At 35.8% G+C, this 26181-nt stretch overlaps 1 protein-coding gene across 8 annotated transcripts in view; it reads right to left on the minus strand.

The window, feature by feature from the left end:
- Positions 1 to 26181, minus strand: part of KDM4C (lysine demethylase 4C) — a 410124-nt gene that overhangs the window by 188608 nt on the left and 195335 nt on the right. For 7 of the 8 annotated variants that reach the window (XM_036854785.1, XM_036854786.1, XM_036854787.1 and 4 more), the window contains 2 exons: positions 5271 to 5464; positions 2096 to 2331 (listed from right to left, as the gene is read on the minus strand). In XM_036854785.1, coding sequence (XP_036710680.1) covers positions 2096 to 2331; positions 5271 to 5464 — 430 coding nt within the window. Of the gene's footprint in view, positions 1 to 2095; positions 2332 to 5270; positions 5465 to 6556; positions 7474 to 26181 lie in introns of those variants that run through there. The other variant, XM_036854793.1, reaches the window with a different exon arrangement.

Genomic DNA, 26181 nt, shown 5'->3' on the forward strand with positions numbered 1-26181 from the left:
TTTCTAAAAATAAGAATTTAATTCCAATATATGCTACTGAGGAAACATTCCAGCTCAGAGGATGTAACTCAAGAACAAAGGTAGGGACTTCCCTGGTGGCGCAGTGGTTAAGAATCCACCTGCCAATGCAGGGGACATGGGTTCGAGCCCTGGTCCGGGAAGATCCCACATGCCATGGAGCAACTAAGCCTGTGCGCCACAACTACTGAGCCTGCGCTCTAGAGTCCACAAGCCACAACTACTAAAGCCCGCACGCCTAGAGCCCGTGCTCCGCAACAAGAGAAGCCACCGCAATGAGAAGCCCACGCTCCGCAACAAAGAGTAGCCCCCGCTCGCCGCAATTAGAGAAAACCCATGCGCAGCAACGAAGACCCAACGCAGCCAAAAATAAATTTATATTAAAAAAAAAAAACCACATGTAAAACTGTGAGGTCGAATAAAAATTATTTCCTACACTAATCCTGCATCATACAATGACAGCATATGAAAGGAGAAGAATATCACACGCACGTCTCTTCTACAGCCATCTCTATTCACCCTCCTCCCTTCCTTACACATACACGCACACGCGCGCACACACAAGCATCATTTCACTTATCACATAGTAGCTCGGATGTTGCACCTAGCCAAGTCCTCTATTAAATGCTCTGCCAGGTCTCAAAACCTGGAAGTCAAAATGCAAGAGACCAGGCAGTGACAGAAATAATAAACCTGGGTACCCTTAGCTTAAACTACCCAGTAATTTGTAAAGTAGTTAATTTAACCTGGTGTGATTAAAAACAACACCAAAAACTACGGTGAGAGACTATCAAGAAATATCTGTATGCACTGCATACCTGTTCTCTGTACTGCTTGCTATTCCCTTCCCTACCTTCTTTGCTTTCTATCTTCCATGTGTTCATCACAAGTCAATTCAGATATCACCTACTCCAAGAAACCCTGCCAGTCCAGCCTCCTGTCTGTTTCAGGTCTTTCCTTGGTATTCCAGGAACACCCTATGCCATCTCTACTAGTGGCACTTAGCACACTAGATAGGAATTATATATTTATTTGTCTAGCTCTCCAATTAAATATAAACTCAGTGAAAAAAATGTCTATGATTTAAACTCTGTTAGCATAGATATTTCAAGAGCAAAAGGTAGTAAGAATAGAGAAGCAGCCAAGGATCCGACTAACTAGGACAATGATCAAGACCTTTTCTTTTACTCTATGTGCAATAAGAGCAAGAAGGTGGTAGGGACAAGACAAACCATGTCTTTTAAATGGATCACTATGACTGCCGTATGGAGAGCTGACTAGTAGGGGTGACTAGAGTGGACACAGGCAAAACAGGAAGGAAGGAATTTCTGCAACAGTCCAGACAAGAGATAATGTGCCTTGAACAAAGAGGAAGCAAGGGGGTGGCTGGATTTGGGAGAGTCCCACAATTGAAGGATACAATAGAGGAGGGGTATGAGAGAGAGACAGGAATTACCACCAAGCTCGATTACGAAAAGGACAAAATCTCCAACAACTATTAAAGAGGCAAAGCATTAAAATAGTTTCAGAGAAAGATGCTATAAAAGAGGGGAAAAGCAAAGCAGTTGAGATTTACAGATGATGGCTTTGGTGCAGAGAAACAGCTAGGGGACTATATATACATGTCACAGGACTGAATGATGTTTGCTGTTCTTTTGTAAAACCTTAATCTTTATTTTCTTCTTAAAATTAAGTCGAAGCTAAGAATCTGCAAAGAATTATCTATAATTGGTTTTCTCTATTCCATGTGAATTCAAGAGAAGCTTTCCAAAAGACGTATTGTATATTATAAATTGAGTTGCACTAAAAATAAATTTTTTTCATTTTAGAATCTTCTTTTTTATTAAACTAAATAGGCACTGCTGGCTGCTTGCCTCAAAATTCCATTACCCGTAGCAGTGGTGCTTCTGATTTTCATAACACTCCCTTGGCCTTTTGATTGAGTTACCGCATCATTTTAGATAGCTTATTGGTTAAGCTATGTGGAAAAGTAACATATCTGCCCTAGTAAACACAGATTTAAGGCAGATCAACAATCATCTACTAATATGTGAAACATAATCAGCTAGTTTCTCACCTGCGAATCTGATATTATCTGATAAATTGTGATCCAGCTGCATCCTGCTAGCAGAGGCCTCTTCCTCTGAAGGTGCTTCTGTGTTTGCTAGTTTCACTGCTTCTTCTGGCTTTTCACTGTCCTTGAGCTCATCTGGGTCTGGGTCAGGAGTGGGGCAGCTGACATCAACTGCAGCTGACACTTCCTCGTCCTCCTCATTCTTAGGCCTCTTAGAGTGAGAACTAGTGCACTGGAAGCTTTTAACAAAAGAAGCTAGAGTCAGAACACAATGTTTCCAATGGACAGGAAAAAACATATATACAAATTTTATTTTCACTTAATGAAAAAAGAGAAGAAAAAACTGATTGGTTTTTAATCACATTATACAAAGATAATCTTCACAATGAATAGATCAAATTTGAAATTGAAATGTTAACAAGAGTCTTAATAACAATTTACTAAAAATTAAAATTAAAACAACTCTAAGTTGTTAAACATTATTGATTATTAAATATTATTGATTATTAAACATTATTGGAAAATCACTTAAAATTTTATAACAATATTAAAGCTCAAAATAAAAATAAAGTGGAAAATGATGACATAAGGATAAAAGCAAATATTATTTAGATAATGAAGAAAGAAAAAGGAAATGAGGAGATTCCATAAAGCTATTGTTAAAATTTGAGTAGATTATTTACATTCCAAGGTGAACTGGTGGCTATATTTCCCTGAGTTTCGTATAATTCTGAAATATGCATGAAAAGCATTAAGATTAAATGCCAATTATCATTAGCTAAAGGAATTAAGAGAGGAGGAAGGCTAACCATATGTATTTAACATCTTATATCAATATATTATTTATTTTCAGAGTGGATGCTGTTTTTAAATTTTTCCTCTTCTAGTATTTTCCAGCAAGTCACTTGATAGCTTTGTTGCAGATGCCTTTTGTATATGACACATTTCTAACACTTTCATTTAAGAAGAATTACAAGTCAAATCAAAACCACATGTACTTCAGAGTACACACACACACACAAGAAAACACATTAGTGTTTTTCTATAGGAAGTCATAGATAAGATAAAGGGGGTAGCCAGGGATAACCTATGTAAATTAGCTTTGGCTGCTGCTGGAAGTAACAGTATTGGTATCATCATCACTTTTATTGAGAACCCATGCAGTGGCCTACGTGGAATATCTCTACATTATGAATAGCATAGTACACTTACAATAAGATGGCTGACATCTCTTTGAGATTTCAGTGAATCATTCCCTTCATTAGATTTTCCTAGATATAGCATATTACTTAAGGGAGATCAGCAAACTCGATGATCAAACCACAAAGGTGAGCATAATAAACAAGCCCCTTAACATGAGGCTTTCTAACTGGGTGAGCAAAGACCACTGATTATTTTAACCTACTGAAAGGCACTTCGAATCTGTTCAATGTCAAAGATCTATATTCAATGTCAACCCACAAGGACCACTGTGGTTAGTAACTAAGAGACCAGATCATACACCTAATGAGAGTATTGTGTTTTCTGTCCATTAAAGAACAATTCTCAAGATGTGCTATTGGCTACTGAACTCAAGACTGACTACTGCCTCCTTCCACAGTGAACTTTTTTGGCAATGCGGATTCGCACATTTACAAAACACAGTGACTCTCTAAATCAGTGTTGCCCAAACTTTTTTGAATGCAACCCACAGTAAGTTATACATTTCAGATGATGACACAATACACACAGACACACATGCTCACACATGTCATGAATTAATACTTACCCTTACCTCATGGGAAGAACTACAATGCATTTTATTCTCTTTTACTTCCTAATTTTAAAATGTTGTTCCTAACCTATTAAACTGATTTGAAAACTAAAAGTTTGAAAACTACTGCTGTAGACTGTAGGGTGAAATAAGAACACCTGGGTTTTAATTCTGCTACTAACTAATTCTGTGCGTCAAGTATATCTCTTATAAAATGCTGGTTTGACTCCATGTTCTTAAGGTTCCTCCACTCACTAGCATTCTAAAATAGCAGAAAATAAATTGTTGGGGGTAGGGGGAAGAGAGAGAGAGTCAGAAAATAAGCAACAGAAGTGTGGGCAAAGACTTAAAATTACAGTGTTATTTGGTTAGTAGCAAAAAACTAGAAACGAGCTACAGGTCCAAATACAGGAGATTAAATACATGCAGGCATTAGAAATTACGTTGTAAGCAAATCATTCAGTTACATGAAAAAACGCAAAACTGGTCATCAAATTATTAATAGAGCATGGCCCCAATTTTGGAAATGTATATAATATTATATAATAAATAAAAATATATATGTAAAGGATATATACAAAATGTTAACACTGGTTATCTCTGGATTGTGAGGTTATGGGTGATTTGGGACTCCTTCATTATTCTTTTCCTTATTTTACAAATTTTCTCCAATGCATAAATATTACTTTTACAATCTGAAAGAAAAACAGTGAGTAATACTGGAGAGTAAAAATGTAATATAAACCTGGAAAATATAAAAGTCTAAAAAGGTTGCCTGAGGACCTGAGCAACGTAACACACACTATTTAATGTGTTTTAAGACAGCAAGATGACCACGACAGGCCTAAAGCCTTTTGAAATGGCACTGGCCACAAAAATGGAATGTAGATTAAAGTACACAGGGACAACCACGTTACAGAAACACCACATGCTCTGATTTACATCTTGTGAAAGAATAAAGCCAAGTGTGTATAATGTAGCAAAATATATAGGCATCCCAATGAGAAAATGTTTGACAAATGAAGAAGAAAACTACTAAAAGTCAAAATCAGTAGCAAAATAAAAAAGTTGGAAATTGAGTTACTGAAGTTGACAAAAATAAGGAGATGAATAGAGGGCACTGATAAATCTTTAAATACATTAATGTAAGGGGTTTAGAAAGTCTAGAATTCTTCTATTTCTCATGCATTGCAACTTCAAAAATATTCTCAAATACAATATACATCTCTGTTTATATTCTATTTATTTATTATACTTCCAAAGAATTAAAAATACTTTGCCTCAAATTTTTCATAAGATATTAAGTAAACTGATGGTGAATAAACAGAAAAAAAAGCAAATAAATAGTCTTTGAGAACATTATGTTCAAGGACCCATTTTAACTGAGTAAGTACAAGTAGGATGGGGTGTGGGCGGGATCATTACCTCCTGGATGCTTTTCTTACTTTCCTCCTCCTCTGCAGCCATGCTTTTACTTCAGGGGTGGATTCTGGAGTAGGCTTCGTGTGATCAATGGTATATATATCCTTTCCTTGTTTCCAAAGCTGGTATCTGTCTGGCTGAAATTTCCTCACAAAGATATCCATTGAAATTTTCACCATGTCTTTCCTGCAGGTGCACTGAAAAGCAATGGGGTTGGAGTGCTTTAAACATTTTGCTAACTACAGAAAGTCACACTGAGTTGTCCTTTGAATGTACCATACACGAATACTTAGTCACTACATAATGGAGAATAATGTTTTACATTTTCAAACATTCAGTGAGTAGGGACTTCCCTGGTGGTCCAGTGGGTAAGGCCCCACACTCCCAATGCAGGGGGGCCCGGTTTCAATCCCTGGTCAGGGAACTAGATCCCGCATGCATGCTACAACTAAGAAGTCCGCATGCCGCAACTAAGTCCGCACGTCGCAACTAAAAAAGATCCCTCATGCCACAGCGAAGATCCCGCATGTGCCGCAACTAAGACCTGGCACAACCGAAAAATAATAAAAATAAATAAATAAAATAAATATTAAAAAAAGAGTTTTAAGAAAAACATTCAGTGAGTAATAAACTCAATTTCTTCTGAATGGAGGTGACAATCTGTATATTCACATCTATAAACAGTAGAATAAGATGTTAAAATGCATTGTAGAGTTCTTGGAAACTGTGTACCAAGAACAACTGAAGGGAAAGAGCACACATTTGAAAGCATGCCTGCAACAAAAGGATTACCCTCCCAGCACAAGGATGCATCAGTGAGCTGAATACTGTAAAGCTGAAAACCTAGGTTGACAATGAATAAAAGTAGCTAATAAATGTGTGGTTAGAATAATTTAACCAATAGGTTGAGATAAATTTTCTCCAAGATATATTTTAATCACATTAATGTTTATTAACAAATACACTCTCACAAAGTAACCAACAATTAGGAGCAAATAAACAGTCTCTTCTACATCATATCACATAAAACACCCACCATCACCACTACAATCATATCCACTAGAAAGAAGGAATAGTGTTAAGATAAGAAGTTCAAAGAAAAGATTATTTTGAATCCACTAGAACTTTGATTCTCATGAATACATAGTTAGAAGTCATATCGTATAAAGCAAGTTTCCTATAAAGACCTCACACAGGTTATATTGTGTCTAGGTTAATACTCCATGCAATGCGACAGATAGAATTCAAATAGTGAAACAGAGATAGTCTCAAAGATGTAACTAACATACCTTAACCATCCCTAACACACCTGGCAACAGACTGGTTGACTCAACAACAGCCTTGAAACAGTAAGTCTTTCAATATTTTGGCAATACAATTATCATCTCCATGCAAATTAATTTAAAATTTCCTAATAATCTCCGGCCCAAAACTTCCTCCAGAGAGTTCCAATCTTGCCTTGAAAGCTCAGGTAAAAGAAAAAAGGAAAAGAAAAAAAAAAAACAGTTCAGGACACAGCTAACAGTCAGTATGCCTAAAACCAGCTTCTCCAACTGCAAACAAAAATTTCATTATAAATGGTATGACAATCCTTCTATTCTCCTATATTCACAATCAACATTTCCTAATCCCTCCCTTGTCTTCTACCCCTAGAAATCCAGTCTGTCATCATCTATAATTAGCTCTTCCTCTACCTGCAGAAATCCTTTTACCAGGACACCTTCACTGTCAGATGCTAAAACCTAGCATAACAAAGCTAACTAATTTCCCTGCCTGCAGTCTCTCCTAGCACCAATTCATCTTTATAGCTGTCACTTTAATCTCCCTCAAATATATCATAATCTTTCACTTTGGAGTTCAATAAGGTGTAATACTCTGCTCTGCCTTTAAAATAAAGTCCTGAGCCCAGCATTCAAGGGCTCTAAGCTTGGACTCCACTAGTGAGATTTCCAGGTTTCTCTCCCACTGCAAGTCAACATGAACATTCCTCTTCAACCCAGGGAGCAGAGTCACCATGAGCTTCCTTACCTCAGTGCTTTTGCTCCTACCATAATGCCTTCCTGCTCACCATTCTGCCATCCAAAGAAAATTCATCCTAAACACTGAATGCAAGTTGTACCAATTATTCTTCTGAATAGAGTACTATTTATCTACACCACTGCTTTCTATTATTAGTTAAGTACAGGCAAACTTCATTTTAGTGCACTTCGCTTTATCACGCTTTGCTTTATCACGCTTTGCTTTATCACGCTTCACAGATAAAGCGCTTTTTACAAATTGAAGGTTTGTGGCAACCCTGCATCAAGCAAGTCTATCAATTTTTCCAACAGCATTTTTCAACAGCATTTGGTCACTTTGTATCCCTGTGCCACATTTTGGTAATTCTCGCAATATTTCAAACTTTTTCATTATTACGGTGATCTGTGATCAGTGATTTTTGATGTTACTATTGCAAAAAGCTTACAACTCACTAAAGGCTCAAATGATGGTTAGTATTTTTTAGCAATAAAGTATTTTCTAATTAAAGTATGTACATTGCTTTTTTTTTTTTTTAGTCATAGTACTATTGCACATAATAGACTGCAGTACAGTGTAAACATAACTTTTATATGCGCTGGGAAACCAAATAATTTGTGTGACTCGCTTTATTGTGGGGAAAGGAACTGAACCCACAATATCTGAGGCATGCCTACAAAGAGAGAGTTCTAAGTCATTTTTACTATAATTAGCTTAGAAATATGGAAAATGAGGATTCTGAGAAATTTAAAGATATTTTGGTTTAAGACGCAACCTTTCACTAAAGGAAGAAATGAAGTTTAGACTCACCAGCAGAGACTCTCTTATTTTCGTATAGTGTTACTAATATTTGCTTCGTGAAGAAAAAGGAGTGGACAATATAAATGATATAAGTTTCCACAGCAAGAATTTTGTCCTAGATTTTAATTTCCCATTCCTCTTTCCTAGAAGTCTTGAATTTTGTACACATGCAACAAGATCTACCACTCAACTGATTGTTTGATTCAATACAAGAATATATGTCTTAAATTATAGAAATAGAGAACAAATTAATGGTTGCCAGGGTTAAGGGAGGGGATGATGGTGAGAGGGAACTGGGTTCAGCTATAAAAGGGCAATGTGAGGGATCCTTGCAGTGGTGGAAATTTTCTGTATCTTGACTCTATCATTGTCAATTTCCTCTTTTTTGATATTGTACTATAGCTTTGCAAGAGGTTACCATTGGGGAAAACAGGATAAAGGATACACAGGATCTACCTGTATTATCTTTTGCAATAGCATGTGAATCTACAATTATCTGAAAACAAAAAGTTTAAGAAAAAAATAAACTCTAAGACTTCCTTAAAATAAAACATATATATGTCTTACCTTCGATTTTAAATATTCAGAAATAGAGTCATAAAATACCCAAAATAATGCAAGGGAACAATGCCAGAGTCAAAAATAGTTGTAGTAAACTTCAACAGCACAGAGAAAATCTACTCCTGTCAGTAGTTACAAATAATACACTCATCTAAAGCCCTAAAGATTAGATGAGATCTTTTAATAGAACGTGCTATGTGACTTTATTAGTAGGAATGGAAGACATTAACACTCCCATTTAGAAACAAAGAAATTTACAGACTACATATTGGTACAAAGAGCAATAACCAATACTAGGTAATACTTCTCAAGTAATCTATTTTGGATATGAATTCAAAACACTAATAAGAATGGCTTTTCTTACTGTTTCTTTTAAGAACATTCATACTAGTTATGTAGTATGTAATGTATGGCTAAGTCCAAATTTAAAGGGAATCGTCAGTAGTCTGTTAAGCACTGAATTCTTCCATATTTCACCACCCTAAGACTTGTTACACAGAATCATGATTATTTGTTCCTATCTCCCAGGAAATCAAATTCATGCTCTCCGTTATTTATACTGAAAACCAGCAATCTAATTTCAAGATGAAAATGTTTCTAAAAATCAGCAACTTTCTAAGGCAGCAAATACTCAGTCATCTGAATTGTAGAATTGGAAATTTCATATAACCACAATATATGATTAATAAAATAAGAAGTTGATGCTTAATAAAAACCCAAACTGAGGTATTACTTTAACATATTTTCTTTGTGACACACAGGATGGCTAATTATGGGAGGAAAAAAAACTCTCACGTGCAAATGTCTGATAAGGAAGGCTTTGAAGGTATGCAAAAATGTGTGAAATTATCCTGCTTTTCAGTCTATTTATAACAATTAAATGATAATTAGGAAGGAACTAAGGAAAGAATAGCTTAAAATAAGATAACAAGCCTAATAGCCACTTGATGTGGCTGTTATGGGTTAAATTATGTCTCCCTTCCCCAACCCCCAGAAGGTATGTTGAAGTGCTAACCCCCCTCAGAATGCGGACCTTATTTGGAGAAAGGGTTATGGCAGAAGTAATTACATAAGGGGTTACTGGAGTAGGGTGGGACCTTAATCCAATGGGCCTGGTGCCCTTATCAGACAAGAAGAGACACAGACACACAGGGGACAAGGCCTTAAATTGGTCTGACTACAAGAATACAGAGGTTCTTAGTGTTATTAAATTTTGCCTTACTGGGAAAGTTGAAGCAACTGAGGAAGTAAGAATCAGGCTTCTGGTATAACAAGTGGTCTTCAGAGTGAAGGAGAAGTGCACAGAGGTTTTGAAGAATCGAGAGCAACTATGACCTTGCAGGGGATTGAGAGATGACGTGAGAGGACTGGGCCCTTGTCATGGGTGGAACCCACTGCGATGCACATCCAGCTCCTGGCTGGGTCCTTCCTATCAGACTCAACTGCTCGGCTTCCCCTCCTGAAGAAACAACAGAAACTGAAGGATCAACAGAAGTCAGGCATTTATGAGGGGAAACACCATGACCCAAGTGAATCCTGCCAGGTAGGATACTGTAAGGTAGAATAAGGTGAGGGTGGGGGATGAATTCATGTGACTTCTCTACTGTATCCCCCAAAAAGGGGCCTCTTATCAATATAAGAGCTTGGTGTTAGATGGCTCCATGTATGTAGTTTCAAGAGACATGAGATACTATCAATCTCAGAATTAAAAACTAATTTTCTGTACATATACAGGAAAATGTTCTCTTTTTTACATACAAAATTCCAATGAATGTCAACCACAGTATATCATAGCCCAAAGAGGATAAATAATGTTTAAATTTTTCTTATAAATTATTAATTTCTCAACAATTATAAAAAGGGACCAATGCATAGGATGAAACAGATTTACTGAATAGGACAATCAAAAAGAGGAAAGGAGCCAATGATGGCAAACTCTTGTTTTGAATATTTGTAAGTGTCTGATGAAGCATATATTGCTGTCTGCTGTTGACACATAGGTAGTGGGTGTATCTTAAAACCTAAGAACACTGTAACATACTGTCCTTTATGATAACCATTTTAATTGTACTTAACAATGAAAATGACTCATTTTAAAAACACAAACAAGCATATCAATTCCTATTTCCTTCAAAAATTCAAATCAATAATTGGAAAAGTTAGGTTTTTATCAAAATCTAGTCCCCCTCCAAGAAAATTATTGTTTTTGAAGGTTATCTGTTAATTATCTTCAAGGTACAACCAAATTACTACATTAAATCAGAAATACAGTAAGAAAGAAGCATCCATTTCCTATCTAACACATAGCAAAACTGTCTTACATCTCCAAACACAGAAGCTATGAAAATATGGGACTGTGTATCAAATGGGAAAATGCCAAACCTTCAATGGAATCACCATTCATTTGCTTTGAGAACCCAAAAGTTTGTATTACCAGTTGCCCTTTGAAAGAACATCATAAATAAAGAATAAAGGGAAGAGAAATATTCTCCACTTCGTTGTTTTCTAACAACACACTTTCTTTAGCTATGACAACAAGAATTAAGAAGAATGTGTTATTAACATAATTAGACACAACCATTCATTATTGTTTACTCTAAGTAATAACAAAGATACTACTTAGGCATAGCAACCTCTTATTTAACCAAGAATGTGACTGATGGTGATAACTAATTAGAGCCAAAGGCAGTAACTAGGCCTGAAATATAATTATATTCTAAACCATCAAACTACCTTTTATAGTAAATAGATAGATAATTTAGCACTCAGGAAGCTCAGATACCTCATTGGAAAAAAAAAAAAGGTTCAGACAATTCTAGCGTGAGAGCATCAAGAGAAATCTCTGACCAACTGATCTATGATTTACTCTTTATTCTTCCAGATTTACATCTCTTTCATTCCTTCCTATTCTTTAACTCTTTTTTTCTTTTTTTTTTTTGTTTTTGTTTATTTGTTTGTTTTTAATCCTTTTATCTGTTTTCAACTTAGTCATGTCCAAAACCTAAACATTCTTCTTTCCCTCCACATGTAAAAAAACAACCTGCTGGTAAATTTTTTAGCATTAAAACAAACTATGTTACTATCAATCCACTAGTACTCTGGAATCTCCATCTTCATCTCACAACTACATAAACATACATCCAATCTACTGCATCATACCAAACTTATAGGAGAGAAAGGACCCAGCTCTTTGGAAAACTGCCACACTGTTAACCCATATTAAATTTGCAGAAGTCCAGCAAACCCAGACTTTTTCTGGTACAATTATACTTAGTTATCTCTCATTTCAAATATGAATGAGAAACAAAATTTTCCAATATGCACTCAAATTTTTAAGGTAGTATTTCTGATCAATATTTTCTGGCATTGTGTTCCAATGGAGAAGCCACTCAGTTTTTATGGAATTTAATTAATTATTTTAACAGAAACATGGCCTAATTTAAACAGTTGCCAAGAATCATTAAATAAAAACAATTTTAGAAAATAAATGCACTATGCAGTTAATGAAGCCAACATCTATTGACAGGGTATTATTATACTATCTGTAGAAGTATCTAACCTATTGAGATACAACAAAAATTTTTGAAGGAACTTTTGTTCTTTTTACATTCACCATACAATTAAGAATGAATAAAACTATTTAATGTGTTGATTAACTGTAAAAAAATGTAAAGGAACCTATTCATATTGAAATTATTCCAAATAAATTTTTTTAAAAAGTAGAATATTCTACTTCTGTAGTCAATTCATTCTATTATCATAAAATTTTCATTGCCAGTTACAAATCTGAACAGAATTTCACCCTCCTTGGAGTACTCCAAACAGATCAGTATTTCTTAGCTGACTCAAAACTAAGTATACATTAGAAAAAGGGGAATTCAGAATCAGTATAATGAATGTAGATGAATCTAATATACATTGTGCTGAGCTAAAGAAACCAGGCAATTTTAAAGTCCACACTGGTGATTATTCCACCAGATTAATGAATACAACTATGTTTAATATGATGAATAAGCAGTAGCCACATTACTCTATCTATATACTTGTTGAACCCTGAACTGACTACAGCTCTTCTACTTATTAGCTGAGTAAAAATGGTAAGTCTTGAGCTCTGAGTCCGCTCCCTCATATAAAAATGTCTTCCTGGCTCTCTCACAAAGGTTCAAAAAAATTTAAGTGTGTAAATACACTTGATCAACCGAGCTCCTTAAACGTGATTATGATTATGATCCTCCCAACCCTCTTCCTCACAAAATACTGAAGGAAACTCAAAATGCTGTTGTAAAGCAATGTAATGCTTTAAAGTTTCAGTCTGGGCTCAAATACTTATATTTTACAGAACTGATTTTCAAAGATGGTAGAGCCATGGGATTCTTCAAATGAGCTAAAGAAATTGCGTGAAATTAATGTAACAGTAGAACAGAAAATGCCCCATTTCTTGCCAGTTCCTATCTATGGAACATATTTAGGCATCCATCACTGTACACCAAATGGGCCTTCATCCCTTGGTCATATGTAATATCCATTATAATACTGATTTACTTCATCCGTGTACTTATTCAATCATTGCTCATTTGTTCATGTACTTTCTTCATTAATAATTTTGGGAGAAAATTATTATAATTACCTTAACAATTTATAAGTATTATTTTAATACAAGAAACAGAGTTGTTAAATACTTAGAACTAATTAAGGTGAAAATAATATTTGAACAGCACTTTGATTTCCTGAGTAACATTTCATATAATATCGGTCAAAGACAAGTAATAGGCTATTTCACCAGATTACATGAAGAGTAAACTATATAATTATGTTTACACTGACTGAGCAGAGAGATAAAAGAAATACAATTCTAAGATCAGTATTAATCAACAATGAAAGTATATAAAGAATGCAAAGGTCATTTCTTTTGTCCTTATATCCATTAATGAAGCAAGTTCTGCAGGAGACCTGCACATCCCTTGTTTTTCCCCAGACTGCTCTGCAGAGCTCACATAACCCTGATGTTGTCAAGGTGCACAAAGCATTTAAAGGTTCTGGGGATCCCAGGATACACACCCAGAGAAATTTTCTAAATGTTTTGTTCTCATGGACATAAAGAAGAAAGTAGCTCTAAAATACCCCTAATGGCCAAAAAGATAATCATAGTCATAGTAAGAAAGTCTTGATACCACCACTAAATTTCTTATTCTCACTTTAATAAATCATTATTGTGAATTATTTCAGATACTTTTGCCATATCTGACCTTCCCCTCCCAGTTTATTTTAAACCATGAAAATATACATTGTGTCTGTCTTTCTGAGAAGTACATTCTAGTTGCCTAGAGGATTGGAGGCCCTTAATATTTTTTCAATAAATAACCTTTTATAAACATATGAGGAAACAGAGGCTCAGAGAATTTTACTTAATTTGCCCAATGTCACACCGCTAACAAGTAATACAGCCTTTACCAGATTCAAATCTAGAATAACTCCCATACTCTTAACCAATCTACTGTGGACATTCAAAACCAAGCCATATTTAACACATTTTAAATGGTTTTAATTTAAATATGGGCCACATTTTTCCATTCTAAACTTCTTTTTCTATGACCCATAACCAAGTTGAAATCGTAGTTGAGAATAAATGCCTGGATCTCATTATTTTAGCTTTTAATGCATGACATCACGCTGCGTTGATAGAGTTTATCCAGTCTAGCTAGCAACCTTCCGAAATATGTTTCCTCCGCTCTCCCTACTTTTAATAGATTCAGATTAATTTCTTCTGAATATTTTCAGGCTTCACCATACTTTATAAGGTATATCTCCCTTATAAAGTAAGGCAATTATAACGTAATTTAAGGTATGAGACTAGAAACTCTATCTTTCTGACCCATGGGAACACTGCTCAAATAGACAATGAAAAACTATGCAAAAAGAAGGGGAATGGGCTCAAATAGCTTGCTCCAGGGGTCTCTAAAAAACTGTAGGAATTATTTTTAGAATTTCTGCTTCTCAACACTTACCTAAGTATCTGATAGAAAGGTTAAGGAAGTTCAGAGTTACAGACATTAAACAATCTACTCCCACTGTGCCATGTAAAACACAGCATGAAATTGAACTCTTTAGTACTGGGGAACAGATGAAGTTATTTTGTTCTGAATTCATGCATTGCATGTCACACACTTTATATGGGTGATAAATTTGGGCAAGATCAGATAAAAAATAGGGCTCTGCAGAGTCTTAGGGATCTAAGTGATTTATGAATATAAATATTTGCTCCTAAGAGTCTGTAAGATCATATGCGAGAGAGCCAAAAGAAATGCATAGAAGTATACAACATATAATCCTTCTCCCATGATGCTCAGATACACTGACTTTTGAATCTTTCAAATATTTTTTAATGACTAATTGGACACAATTAGAAGTTCATCCTGCACCTGGAATGAACCTTAGGAAATAAAAAATCCACTCTAATTATCATAATTCATAGATGGGAAACTGAGGCACAAAAATACTAAGTCACTTGCGGAATGTCACAAGGATAGTAAGTGGAAAAAAAAGTTCAAGTGATGCAAGACTCATCCTACTTACCAGCATCTCTGGGATTTTCAGCTTCCCATTCACTGAGCCACTAAGCACATAGGAACACGCTGAGTAACTCAAGGGGTTGAATGCAGAATTAGCCACGCCCCAGGTTTCACGTTAGAACACTGGCCATGGTAAGAACCATCTGACTAATGCTGGAGATGTTCACCTCTTCACTTCTGTGGAACTGGAGATGAAGGCAACATCCTCTAACCCTTTTCCACCTTTTTTTGTACAGTTCAAACACTATTATCAATGTAGGAAATATGATTAATAAGTAAATACCGTTTTTCTAAAGAGTAGAGGGAGGAGTAAATGAGGAGGAAAATGAATAAAAAGGCCCATGTATGCATAATGTAATCCCCAGAATGGAAGCTCTGGATAGTACCATTGTCCCTCAGTATCCTTGGGGGATTGGTTCCAGGACTGCCCTCAGACACCAAAATCTGCAGATGCCTAAGCCCCTTATATAAAATGGTATAGTAAATATTTGCATATAATCTGTGCACATCCTCCCACACACTTTAAATTATCTGTAGATTACTTATAATACCTAATACCATGTAGCTGCTATGGGAATAGTTATAAATACAATGTAAATGCTACATAAATAGCTACCAAAGCGGGCGGCAAATTGAAGTTTTGCTTTTTGGAACCTTCTAGACTTTTTTCCCTAATATTTTCAATTCATAATTGGTTGAACCCACAGATACAGAACCCAAGGATTCGGAGAGCTGACCGTATATATCAAGGGTGCTCTCGCTTGGGAGAAACAAAAATAACTTGTTATTTTTCAAATAAATTCTAGGTTACCATATTTTTAAATCCCATATGTCATACTGAATTTTTAATATATTTTTCAGGAAAAACGAAACCTTTATTTATTTAACAGTCATGTCATAAACACTACCCCACACTCAATGCACTCTGATCACATGTCTCTTGGTACATAAAAAATTCTCTGGCACTATTTCCAAAACAAGAGACAACCGGATGAAAGCTAACTAGGTCAAAAAATTAATGCCTTTAGGAAGAAGTATAATTTATTTCAGGCTTTCTAATGTTAACAATATGCTTGGAAATTTAACATTAAACAATCAAAGGAAAACAAATAATTTTGTTGGAAATAAAATTATTTAAATTGACAACAGATACTTTTTCAGCAATACTTCCTTAGAGAACCACACAGCACTATAAGTAAATAATTCAGCATCTCAGATTCATTTTATCTGGCAATTCCTGCATTCCCATTCAAATGTGAGAATATGTCTGGCACTGCTATTAGCTTTTCTGTTATTAATTTTGTGAGATGATTTAAAGCAGGGGAAAAAGGTAGATATATTCATTGAACCAGTAGAAAAACAAATAGAAGATAGAAAAACACACAGTGGATTTGTGTTTCTTCAATTTCTCTCTGGCCAAATTTAGAAAACCATAAATAGGAAAGTCTATGGAAAAACATTTCTTATAAGAGAATTCATTGTTATTCTAAGAAATTAAGATGGAAAAAACAGGATTTAAATCAGTTTAAGGCCAAAAGGGATCCAACATGCAGAACTAACTTCCATGACTATTACTATTATTTGCTTGACTTTAGACTCAAAAATAGCAAAACATGGCTCCAGAGCCCACGACCACAACTGCTGAGCCCATGTGCCGCAACTACTGAAGCCCTCACGCCTAGAGTCTGTGCTCCGCAACAAGAGAAGCCACCGCAATGAGAAGCCCGTGCATCGCAACAAAGAGTAGCCCCCACTCGCCTCAACTAGAGAAAAGCCCACGCTCAACAAAGACCCAACACAGCCAAAAATAAAATAAATAAAATAAATAAATTTTTTAAAAAAGAAATAATGGCTTAAATTTTTAAAAAAAAATAGCAAAAAATGAAGCTGCATTAAACCAATCTGTGACATGTTAAGGATAAATCATGCCAATGACTTAGCAACACAGAACTTTTAAATATGTAATAGAACTTTTAAAATATGAATAATCTGTGACCAGTAATTTAACAACTGGGAACTTATCCTAAGAAAATAATTATCACTTAATGTAGCAGCTTATGTTTAAGAATGTTCATTTCAGCAGCGTTTATCAAAGATCTAAAAAAAGGGAAAAAAAAAACATTTTCTAGAAAAAAGAGGGTATTCCTTTAAAAACTCATGGAAGAACATTTAGAGATATGGAAAAGCATTACTAGTAGGTGGAGAAAACAGGTTATACATGATCATATATGTAATATATATGTTTATCTACCTATAATGCCCATACATATGTTAGAGACTGATCCATTTCCTTAAATCTGATACTGGGGAGAGTGGTGTGGGGACAGAGGTGGTGGGTATAAGTAGAAGTGGGCATGGCATGAAGAGGTTGCTTGGACTAAAGCTCTACACTTGGAGTGGAAATATCCATAAATAGATGAATCCCTTTCTTAAGTGATGAAGTTTCTCTCTCACTCTTGATCTCTCTATATTTATCCAAACCAGAAGTATTTCATTTCCTAGCACCTTGTTCTTTTCCTTCAGGTCACTTATAACAATTTTTAATCATATGTTTGTATGTTTATTTGGTTAATGTCTATTTCCTGCCCTAGAACCTACATTCTGTGAAGACAGGGCTCAGATCAGTTTTACCGTCACCAACACATAGTATGTGCTCCATAAATACTAGCTGAATGACTGCCAAACACTAGAATATTGCCCGTAATGTAAGAAGCAAAACAAAAATGAAAATGAAATCTAATGTTGACCTTACTATATTTGAATTATTTACTTGCGTCATTTCTATTTACATAATTTATTTAAAAATTGAATTACTTTATCATTATGTAGAATCTTTCATTAGAAGACCTCAAAGTATTTCATTAGCAAATATGAGGACTCTACCTTAATTAATGGAAACATGTCATAAATGTTAAGGAATGCTTTTTTTGTCCAGCAAATGACACACAGCTACAAACTACAACTCAGATTTCTAACTTTGTATCCACTCTGTAAGAATTTGGTTGATACAAATAAAATGTAGAATTGTCATTGTTGCAATGATCATTAACAAGCTCTGGACAAGAGAAGTCCTTCACTACCCCAGGGGCAATGGGTCTACTAATAAAATCTAGGAAGTGATTTGGTAGGATGTGTTCTATTTTTACTCTACAGAAACTCATTAATCAGTCTAAATGTCTAAAAAAAAAAGAAAGGCTACATAATAAATGCAATTTTAATGATCTACATTCCCTCATATTCACATATACTTTTAAATATATTTAAATTCAAACTGGACTGAGTCCAGAAAGTAATCATAAACACAGCTGATATCAGCCTCAAATCCTGCCAAGTACTAAAGACCACTCACTTTAAAACAATCATATCCAACCAAACTTCTGGTGCCAAAAAAAAAGCCCCCTCTTTGTACAACTTACACAATAATCAGAGTAAAGATTATTCATCTATACGTGTAATAAGAAATTATTTCAGGGCTGTAGTTTCACTTATTTCCTCAGATGTGGCTGCCTACTACAATCCATCAACTGTCAAGAAACAAAAAACCAGGAATGTTCTGCCTTCGCTAGTGAATAAATACAAGCTGTAGCAGTGACCCTTTAAATGAAAATGCAAAAACCTTTCCTCATGGGGTTGGAGAGCCCCAGCTAAAGGGGAGAGGAAGGTAAAGCACTGGGAATGGCAGGGTTAGGACACTAGTTCATCACTTCAGTTCTGGTTCATTTTACATTCCAAGAACTGTTGCTGAGGTCTTCTGGAAGGCAGGGCAGGGGTCAGGGAGGACTTTTTATAGCAATAAACAACCATCACATACCATGTCTGCTCATCCTTTGCCTTTTGACTTTGTCCAAGAACATAGGAAATAAGTGGTAAATGGCTTCCCAGTACTCTAATTCCGTGCGGGAAATCCATTCTGCTTCAAACTGTCCACCTGATCCATACAATCTCTGGCCCAAGACTGTAAATGGCGAGCCTCCCCTTCCAAGTGCAGAAGCACGAAGCCTACCCTACCACAAGCTTTTATCTCCCCTCTCTGTGAAATGAATATGGAAAAGAAAACTAACAGTAGAAGGCCCAGTCCTTTAATCAAATATTAAATTACATCCATTCTCAATTCAATTTAATACCTGTGCTGCTGCAATAATGTCCAGAGTAACAAGCTATGACAGCATTCATTCCACAAACATTTCAGGGCCTAATGGGAGCAAAGAGGTATGACTACTAATATGAGCAAAGAGGTATGATGGGCACAGTTACCAAACTTCATAAATAAGCAGCTACATGAGGGAGGGCAGAAATCTGGAAAAAGTTTGCAATTCTCACCATTGGTTAAGTTTTGTGAAACTGAATAGGGCTGTTTTTATTTATAATTTACTATTCATTACTTAGTTTGTTCAAAAAATGTTACTGAAATTGATGTAGCAGGATTAAATCACTAAATTTTATTACGTGGTTCACTCCTAAGACTTTTCTTTATTAGGATGTTTTCTGACTAAAATAAGCACTAAAAACAATTCTCCCCCAGGCCCAGGGCCTGTGTTTTAGGTGAGGCTGGACGAGCCAATCAAACATTCTATCCCAATGACAACAGTGACTGGTTCAGGGATCCACACACGACCCAGGAAGGCCAAGGGGATTCATCTCAGGACTTGTTCCTAGTCTACTAGCCTAGAAAAAGCCAACAGTCATCTATGCCACAACATGGGGAACAAAAGCCTGAGAAGGAAGCCAAGTGTGATAAAAGAACCAGAGAGAAGAAAGTGCAGTAAGAGGAACCAGACAGATATCTGAAGATATACATCAAGGAGGTAGTCCATTTTCTTTCTGCGCCAAAAGGAGGTGGAAGGCTACAACTTTTGAGAATGTTGACCCATTAAGATCATCTTAAGACAGAATCTACACACTTAACTAAGTACATGACATACTCAGAAGAAAAGTTAAAATCATCTATGAGCATAGGAAGGATTTTTAAATCTACTTCTCCAGATTGTTACTGGAAATGTATCTACAGTTGAAACCAGAGCAATACAATTAGCATTTGACTTACAAGAAAATGATTTTATAGTCAGAATGAAATGAAATGGGTTATCAGGTAAGACAGACATATACTGTGAGCCAGGAACAAGTCATAAAAGTTAAATTAACAAGAAAATCAGTAACAGATTATAGTAAGAATTTGCCAAAGCAGAAGACTACTTCAAATTTCCACTTTTACATATGTTCAAAACAATTAAGGTCAATTAGTATGTTTAGATAAACAGATAAATTAGCCCCATGTTTTTAATCTGGAGACTTGAATCCATATGGCTGTCTAAACCAGTTAAGATTTTAAATGCCAGTCACAACACACAAAAAAGCCTTCAACAGGAAAAGTTTACACTCGTATAAATACATTTCTGTCTCTATATCATCAAGAAAGAAACATCAAAATAGCAATTAAGTAGTGTTAAAACAAACAGAAGTTACATATTCCAATGTCCCAGGACCAATATTAAATTTTTAAAAACCCAATGTAAAATACATTATTTTAAAAGCCTAGTCTAAAATGCCATCTCACTTTGATACTCAGATCTAAATACTACTTGTAATAATAAAATGTCAGAAATACGGCAACCTGTAACCACAAAGACATAAAATTACTAAGTGCCTGAAAATGAATTACGTATATCAAAGGATAATGTTAACTTACTGGTATTGAACTACAGAGGCTATTGGAATCCCAAATTTAAAAAAGAACCTTTACTCTGGACTTCTTCCAGCAATTCAAACAAAGTAAATGTGTAATTTTTTTTTTAATATTCAACTACTTCCTTTTTATATTTTTAATGAAACAGTTTAACTTAATTATTATTTAGGAGCAGCAACATCCAAGAATCTTGTCAATCACAGACCAGAAGTCCTGCCTCTGAGAAGGCCTGATTGAGCAGAACGTGAAACTCCTACAGTGGATGCAGCAGGAAGAACTGTCTCACCAAGAGCGATCAGTTAAATGCAGCAATGGTACTCATGGCTTCTTGTGTCCAATGGCAAGTTATTCGTGGTATTTTTTCATTTATGTTTAGTCTCCTAAGTTCTTAAGTATAAGAGGAAGGGGGACCTATCTTAAATACCAGTTCTTGGTTTTTAAAAGGTTTTAATTGATTGTAGTAAAAAATAAGAATTCAAGCTGATGGTTATAATAGCAAACATCTCATACTGTGTGCTTTCTACGTGCCAGGCACAGTGATAAATGCAAAGCATTTTCTCACTGCATCGGTACTTATATTAGTTCACTTAATCTTCACATCCCTATGAGGAACTATTAATAACTCTGTTTTACTAATGTAGGATACAGAGAATCAATGATTTGCCAAAGGTCATGGGACTTCCCTGGTGGCGCAGTGGACAAGACTCCGTGATCCCAATATAGGGGGGCCCAGGTTCGATCCCTGGTCAGGGAACTAGATCCCACATGCATGCCGCAACAAAGAGTTTGCATGCCACAACTAAGGAGCCCGCAGGTCACAACTAAGGAGCCCGCCGGCCACAACTAAGAGCTGGTGTAACCTAAATAAATAAATAAATAGATAGATAAATAAATATTTTTTAAAATAATAATAATAATTTGCGAAAGGTCATGAATTAAGCAAGTGGTAGAATGAAGACTTGAGTCTACATCCTTTCGTCATCAGTATCAGTGCTCCTAAAAACGGACAATATATCGACAGTACAGGATATACAGTGCTGATATTCAGCACCATCCCAGTCCATCTGAACTCTTCCCTGTATGGAGCTGCCCCAGGCCAAAGGGTTCTGATGTGGCTCTGATATTAAGGAGACTTGCAGAGATCAGAAGGCAGAAGAGAGTCTAAAGATTTCAGCAGCAGGCTGCTGGAGAAGTGACAGCAGCAGGCCAGGGCTGAGGAACACAGGGGCCACAAAGGTCCCGGCTGTTCCCGAGCTCAGGTAACACCATCTTCCCTACACACCCTTTCACTCCTCCAGTCCTTCCAACAATGTTGCAGCCTAGCTCCTACTAGGAGCAAACTACTGGGAACAACTGTACATTCATGAACACGTTTTAATTTTGTATATCTTCCTTTGTGAAGAGTCTGTTATATTTTTGGTCCACTTTTTATTGAGATATTTTTGTTGTTTTATTATTGAGCTGTCTGAGTCCTTTATATATCCCAGATACCAGTCACTTATCAAATATATGTTTTGCAAATATTTTCTCCTAATTTGTGTCCTTTTAATGATGTCTTTTAATGAGCAGTTTTTAACTTTAATGAAGTCTAACTCATCAATTCTTGTCTTTTATAATTATTGCTTTCTATGACTTAAGAAACCTTTTTCTATCCCCAAGTTATAAAGATATTCTCCTATATTTTCTTCCAAAAGCTTCATATTTCAGTTTTCTCCTTCAGGTCTAGGAGTCATCTTGAATTAGTAGTTTTATATGGTGGGGTTCAAGGTTAATTTTTTTCACAAATGTTGAAGACTCTTTTTTCCCCCTTGGATCGCTTTGGTGCCACTGACAAAAATTAAATGCCATATAAGTGTGGGTCTATTTTGGGTTCTCTCTTCTCTTCTATTGGAGAAGATCTAGATCTATGTGTAGCTATAGTCTTCATAAACAATCATCTACAAATAGGGACAGTTTTACTTCTCTTTTATCTTCATGCCCTTGACTACTTTTTCTTGACTTACAGCAGTGGCCAGAGTCTTCAGTGAAATAACAAACAGAAGTGGTGAGAATGAAACTTCTCACTTTGCTCCAAATCTTAGGGAGGAACTGTTCAATATTTCGCCGTTCTGTGTGACATTCACTGTAGGTTTCTTATACCTACTTTATTGACAAAGTTCCCTCTGAGCATTTTTATCTGAAATGAATGTTGCTTTTTCTACATTTGGTAAAATGATCATATGTTTTTTCTCTTTTATTCTGTTAATGTGATGAATTAAACTGATTTGATTTTTAAATGTTAGACCAAATTTTTTTGTGATAATTACCGTTATGTGTCAACTTGAATTGGCCATGGGGTGCCCAGACATTTGGTCAAACGTTATTCTGGGTGTGTCTGTGAGGGTGCTTCTAGATGAAATGACCATTTGAATCAGTACAATGAATAAAGCAGATTGCTGTCCCTAATATGAACAGGCGCCATTCAATCAGGGGAAGGCCTGAATAGAACAAAATGTTTGACCATCCCAGGAATAAGAGGGAACTCCTCCTGCCTGACTGATTGAGCTGGGACAAGCGTTTTGCCCTGCCTCTGCTCTAGAACTGAAACATCAGCTATTCCTGCATGTCCAGCTTTCTGACTACAGATCTTGGGACATCTCAGCCTCCATAATTACAGCCAATTGCTTACAATAAATCTCTTTACATATATGCATCCTATTGGCTCTGGAGAAACCTGAGTAATACTCTTGTGTTCTGGAGATAAATGCCACTTAGTCATCAATTACCCTCACTTTACCACAGTTCAGCTATAACATATCTGTATTAAGAAACATAAAAGGGGTATATGGTTTTAGGTATTTCCCTGCAAATTGTCTTAGGTTCACACATGCTTATGCTTACACAGCCAGAACCACCTTTCTCTTTTATTTCCTCCTAATAATTAGTCTCTCTTTAATTGATATAATTCCCAAGATGTAGTAATGGAGAAATAAACCATATAAAGAAGCCTCTTAGAAATTCCCATTTTTGTATGATTGGCATTCAAGAAACAGAGATCAAAAGATAAAAAATCTGGATAGAGATAAAAAGACTATTTAGGAGAATAATGCAGGTAGAAGTTAACTTCAGCTAGTCCTTTGATGATCAGGAAAAATTCTGAAATAGAATATTTCTTAGGTCATAAGCAAAAAATAAGCAAGACTTCCTTAGTCAATAAAATACCATCAGAGTTATGTTCTTAGTGTCCAAAGAGCCTAAATTATTAGCTCCAACAGTTTGCAAAAGAAGCTTCTTTTTACCCATTTTTCAAATATTCAAATGTTCATTTGGACTGAAGAATAAGTAGCTGACCTAGGGACAGCTGAAAAAGTGAGAGCAAGAAAAAGCAGGATAAAAAAGGAGTAGGAATGTGTCAAGGAAACAACAGGATGATGGCAGCACCATCAAACAGAAGACTGTACACACTCTGCTTGGCGGGGTGGGGGGGGGGAGGTGCGGTCCTTGAGCCACAAGGAAGACCGAGAGGCAGAGAAGGGGATGCTGCTCCGGAAGAATGTGCAGGAGGACAGACAACAGGGCACATAACAGGGGAAAGAGCGGATCTCATGAATTTAAAAAGCAATGAAACACCTTTATCGACTCGCGTTGTCATTTTTCTCCACGGTATTTGCTACGCTACATTATAAATCTTCCTATGTACTGCTGCCCCTACTGGAAACATTCTCATCCTCTTGCTATAACCAAGCACATTTATCTAGCTAACATCCTTCATATTTCACCTTAAATGCACACAGACTAGGTCAGTTCCCCCTACTACAAAATAACTCAACACCCTGAATATGTGACACAAATGACATCATAATTAAGTAATTAGTTGTATGATTATTTTATAAATGTCAGTTTCTAAGCCTTGCCTGTAAAAGGACAAAGATCATGCTTGTCCTGCTCATCACTGTGCCTTTCAACGAAGGGGGCGGGGGTCAATAAATACTTTTTGCATGAATTAATAAATTGAATGAAAAAAATGTGTCCTTTGGATATATTTTCAACAATAAATTAACACTAAAACAAGCATTTGTCTACATTCATTTACTTATTTGTCACTTGTAGAGTGCATGTGCTAAATGCCGGGGACTGTTCTAAGCACATTACATTTAATAATTCAACCCTAAGAGGTTGGTATACTTACTATGCCCATTTAACTAATGAGAACACCAACGCACAGAGAGGTTAAGTAGTTTGCCGAAGGTCTTTGCAAGATTCAAACCCAGGCAGCTTGGTTCTACAATTCATTGCTAAGTAATTTTAAGACAATGCTATGAAAACAATGTCCATTAAAGGCTACTTGAAAGAAAAGTATCCTGTAAAATATGTAAGAGGTCTGGGGTTTCACATTTTAGCTCTGCAATTCTCGTATATGTATAGTGAATTATGGAAAATGTCAGTAACTGATTCTTGATGCTGAGCTCTTCTTTTTTTTTTTTTTGGTAATGAAAATATCACACCAGATTTTAAGAAGAGATAGATAAACTAAAGTTTTCACATTGCCTATTGCTTTTTACATATTATAATACTAATGCCCAGAGGATTTATTGAAATAGAAACAAATCTACATGAGGGCTGAGGCAGTTGTTTAAGCTGATGTCTTCCCCCCCCCCCCCCTTTAATGGAACAAAGAAATAAGCATCTTATTTTACTGAATCTCTCATTTTGACTATAAAAGATTTATTTTGTAAAAATGTAAATGTTAAAAACGTGCATTTATAGTACATCTTTTTCCTTTAATAAAATCAAACCAATTAAAATGATCATTGAACATATTTCGTTTAAAAAAGTTGCCTTCATATGGTCTAACTATGTGATTACCACAAAAGTTGAAAATCTCAGTTAGCCTTTAACTCACATGAACATTAATAGCTTCGGTATCCAAAGGTCAGTTTGTATTTCTAAAACTAGAAAACTGGATAGGTTATCAATACCTGGTCTTCAAATGTATTAGATATACATTTTTCTTTAACTACTGCTGTAACTGAGCAGGACCCTACGGGACCTTCCTGGGACCCCTCCACTGCCACTGACTCACCCCCATCCCATCCCATCCTCTGCCTGCCTCTTGTTTGTAGAAAAACTTTAGCCTCCCAGGCCTTCCCCAGGTTCCAAAGAATAAATTTAATTAAAGTAAGAAAATGCAGAAACAAAGGAAAACAGTCAAGCAAGACAAAATAATAATAGTTTAGCCATTAAACAAAGTCAAAGATGCTTAGTTCCTCCTCAAGGACTGTAGATAATATTTTGAGCCATGTCC

This window comes from Balaenoptera musculus, chromosome 6 (assembly GCF_009873245.2).
Source record: "Balaenoptera musculus isolate JJ_BM4_2016_0621 chromosome 6, mBalMus1.pri.v3, whole genome shotgun sequence".
NCBI lineage: Eukaryota > Metazoa > Chordata > Mammalia > Artiodactyla > Balaenopteridae > Balaenoptera > Balaenoptera musculus.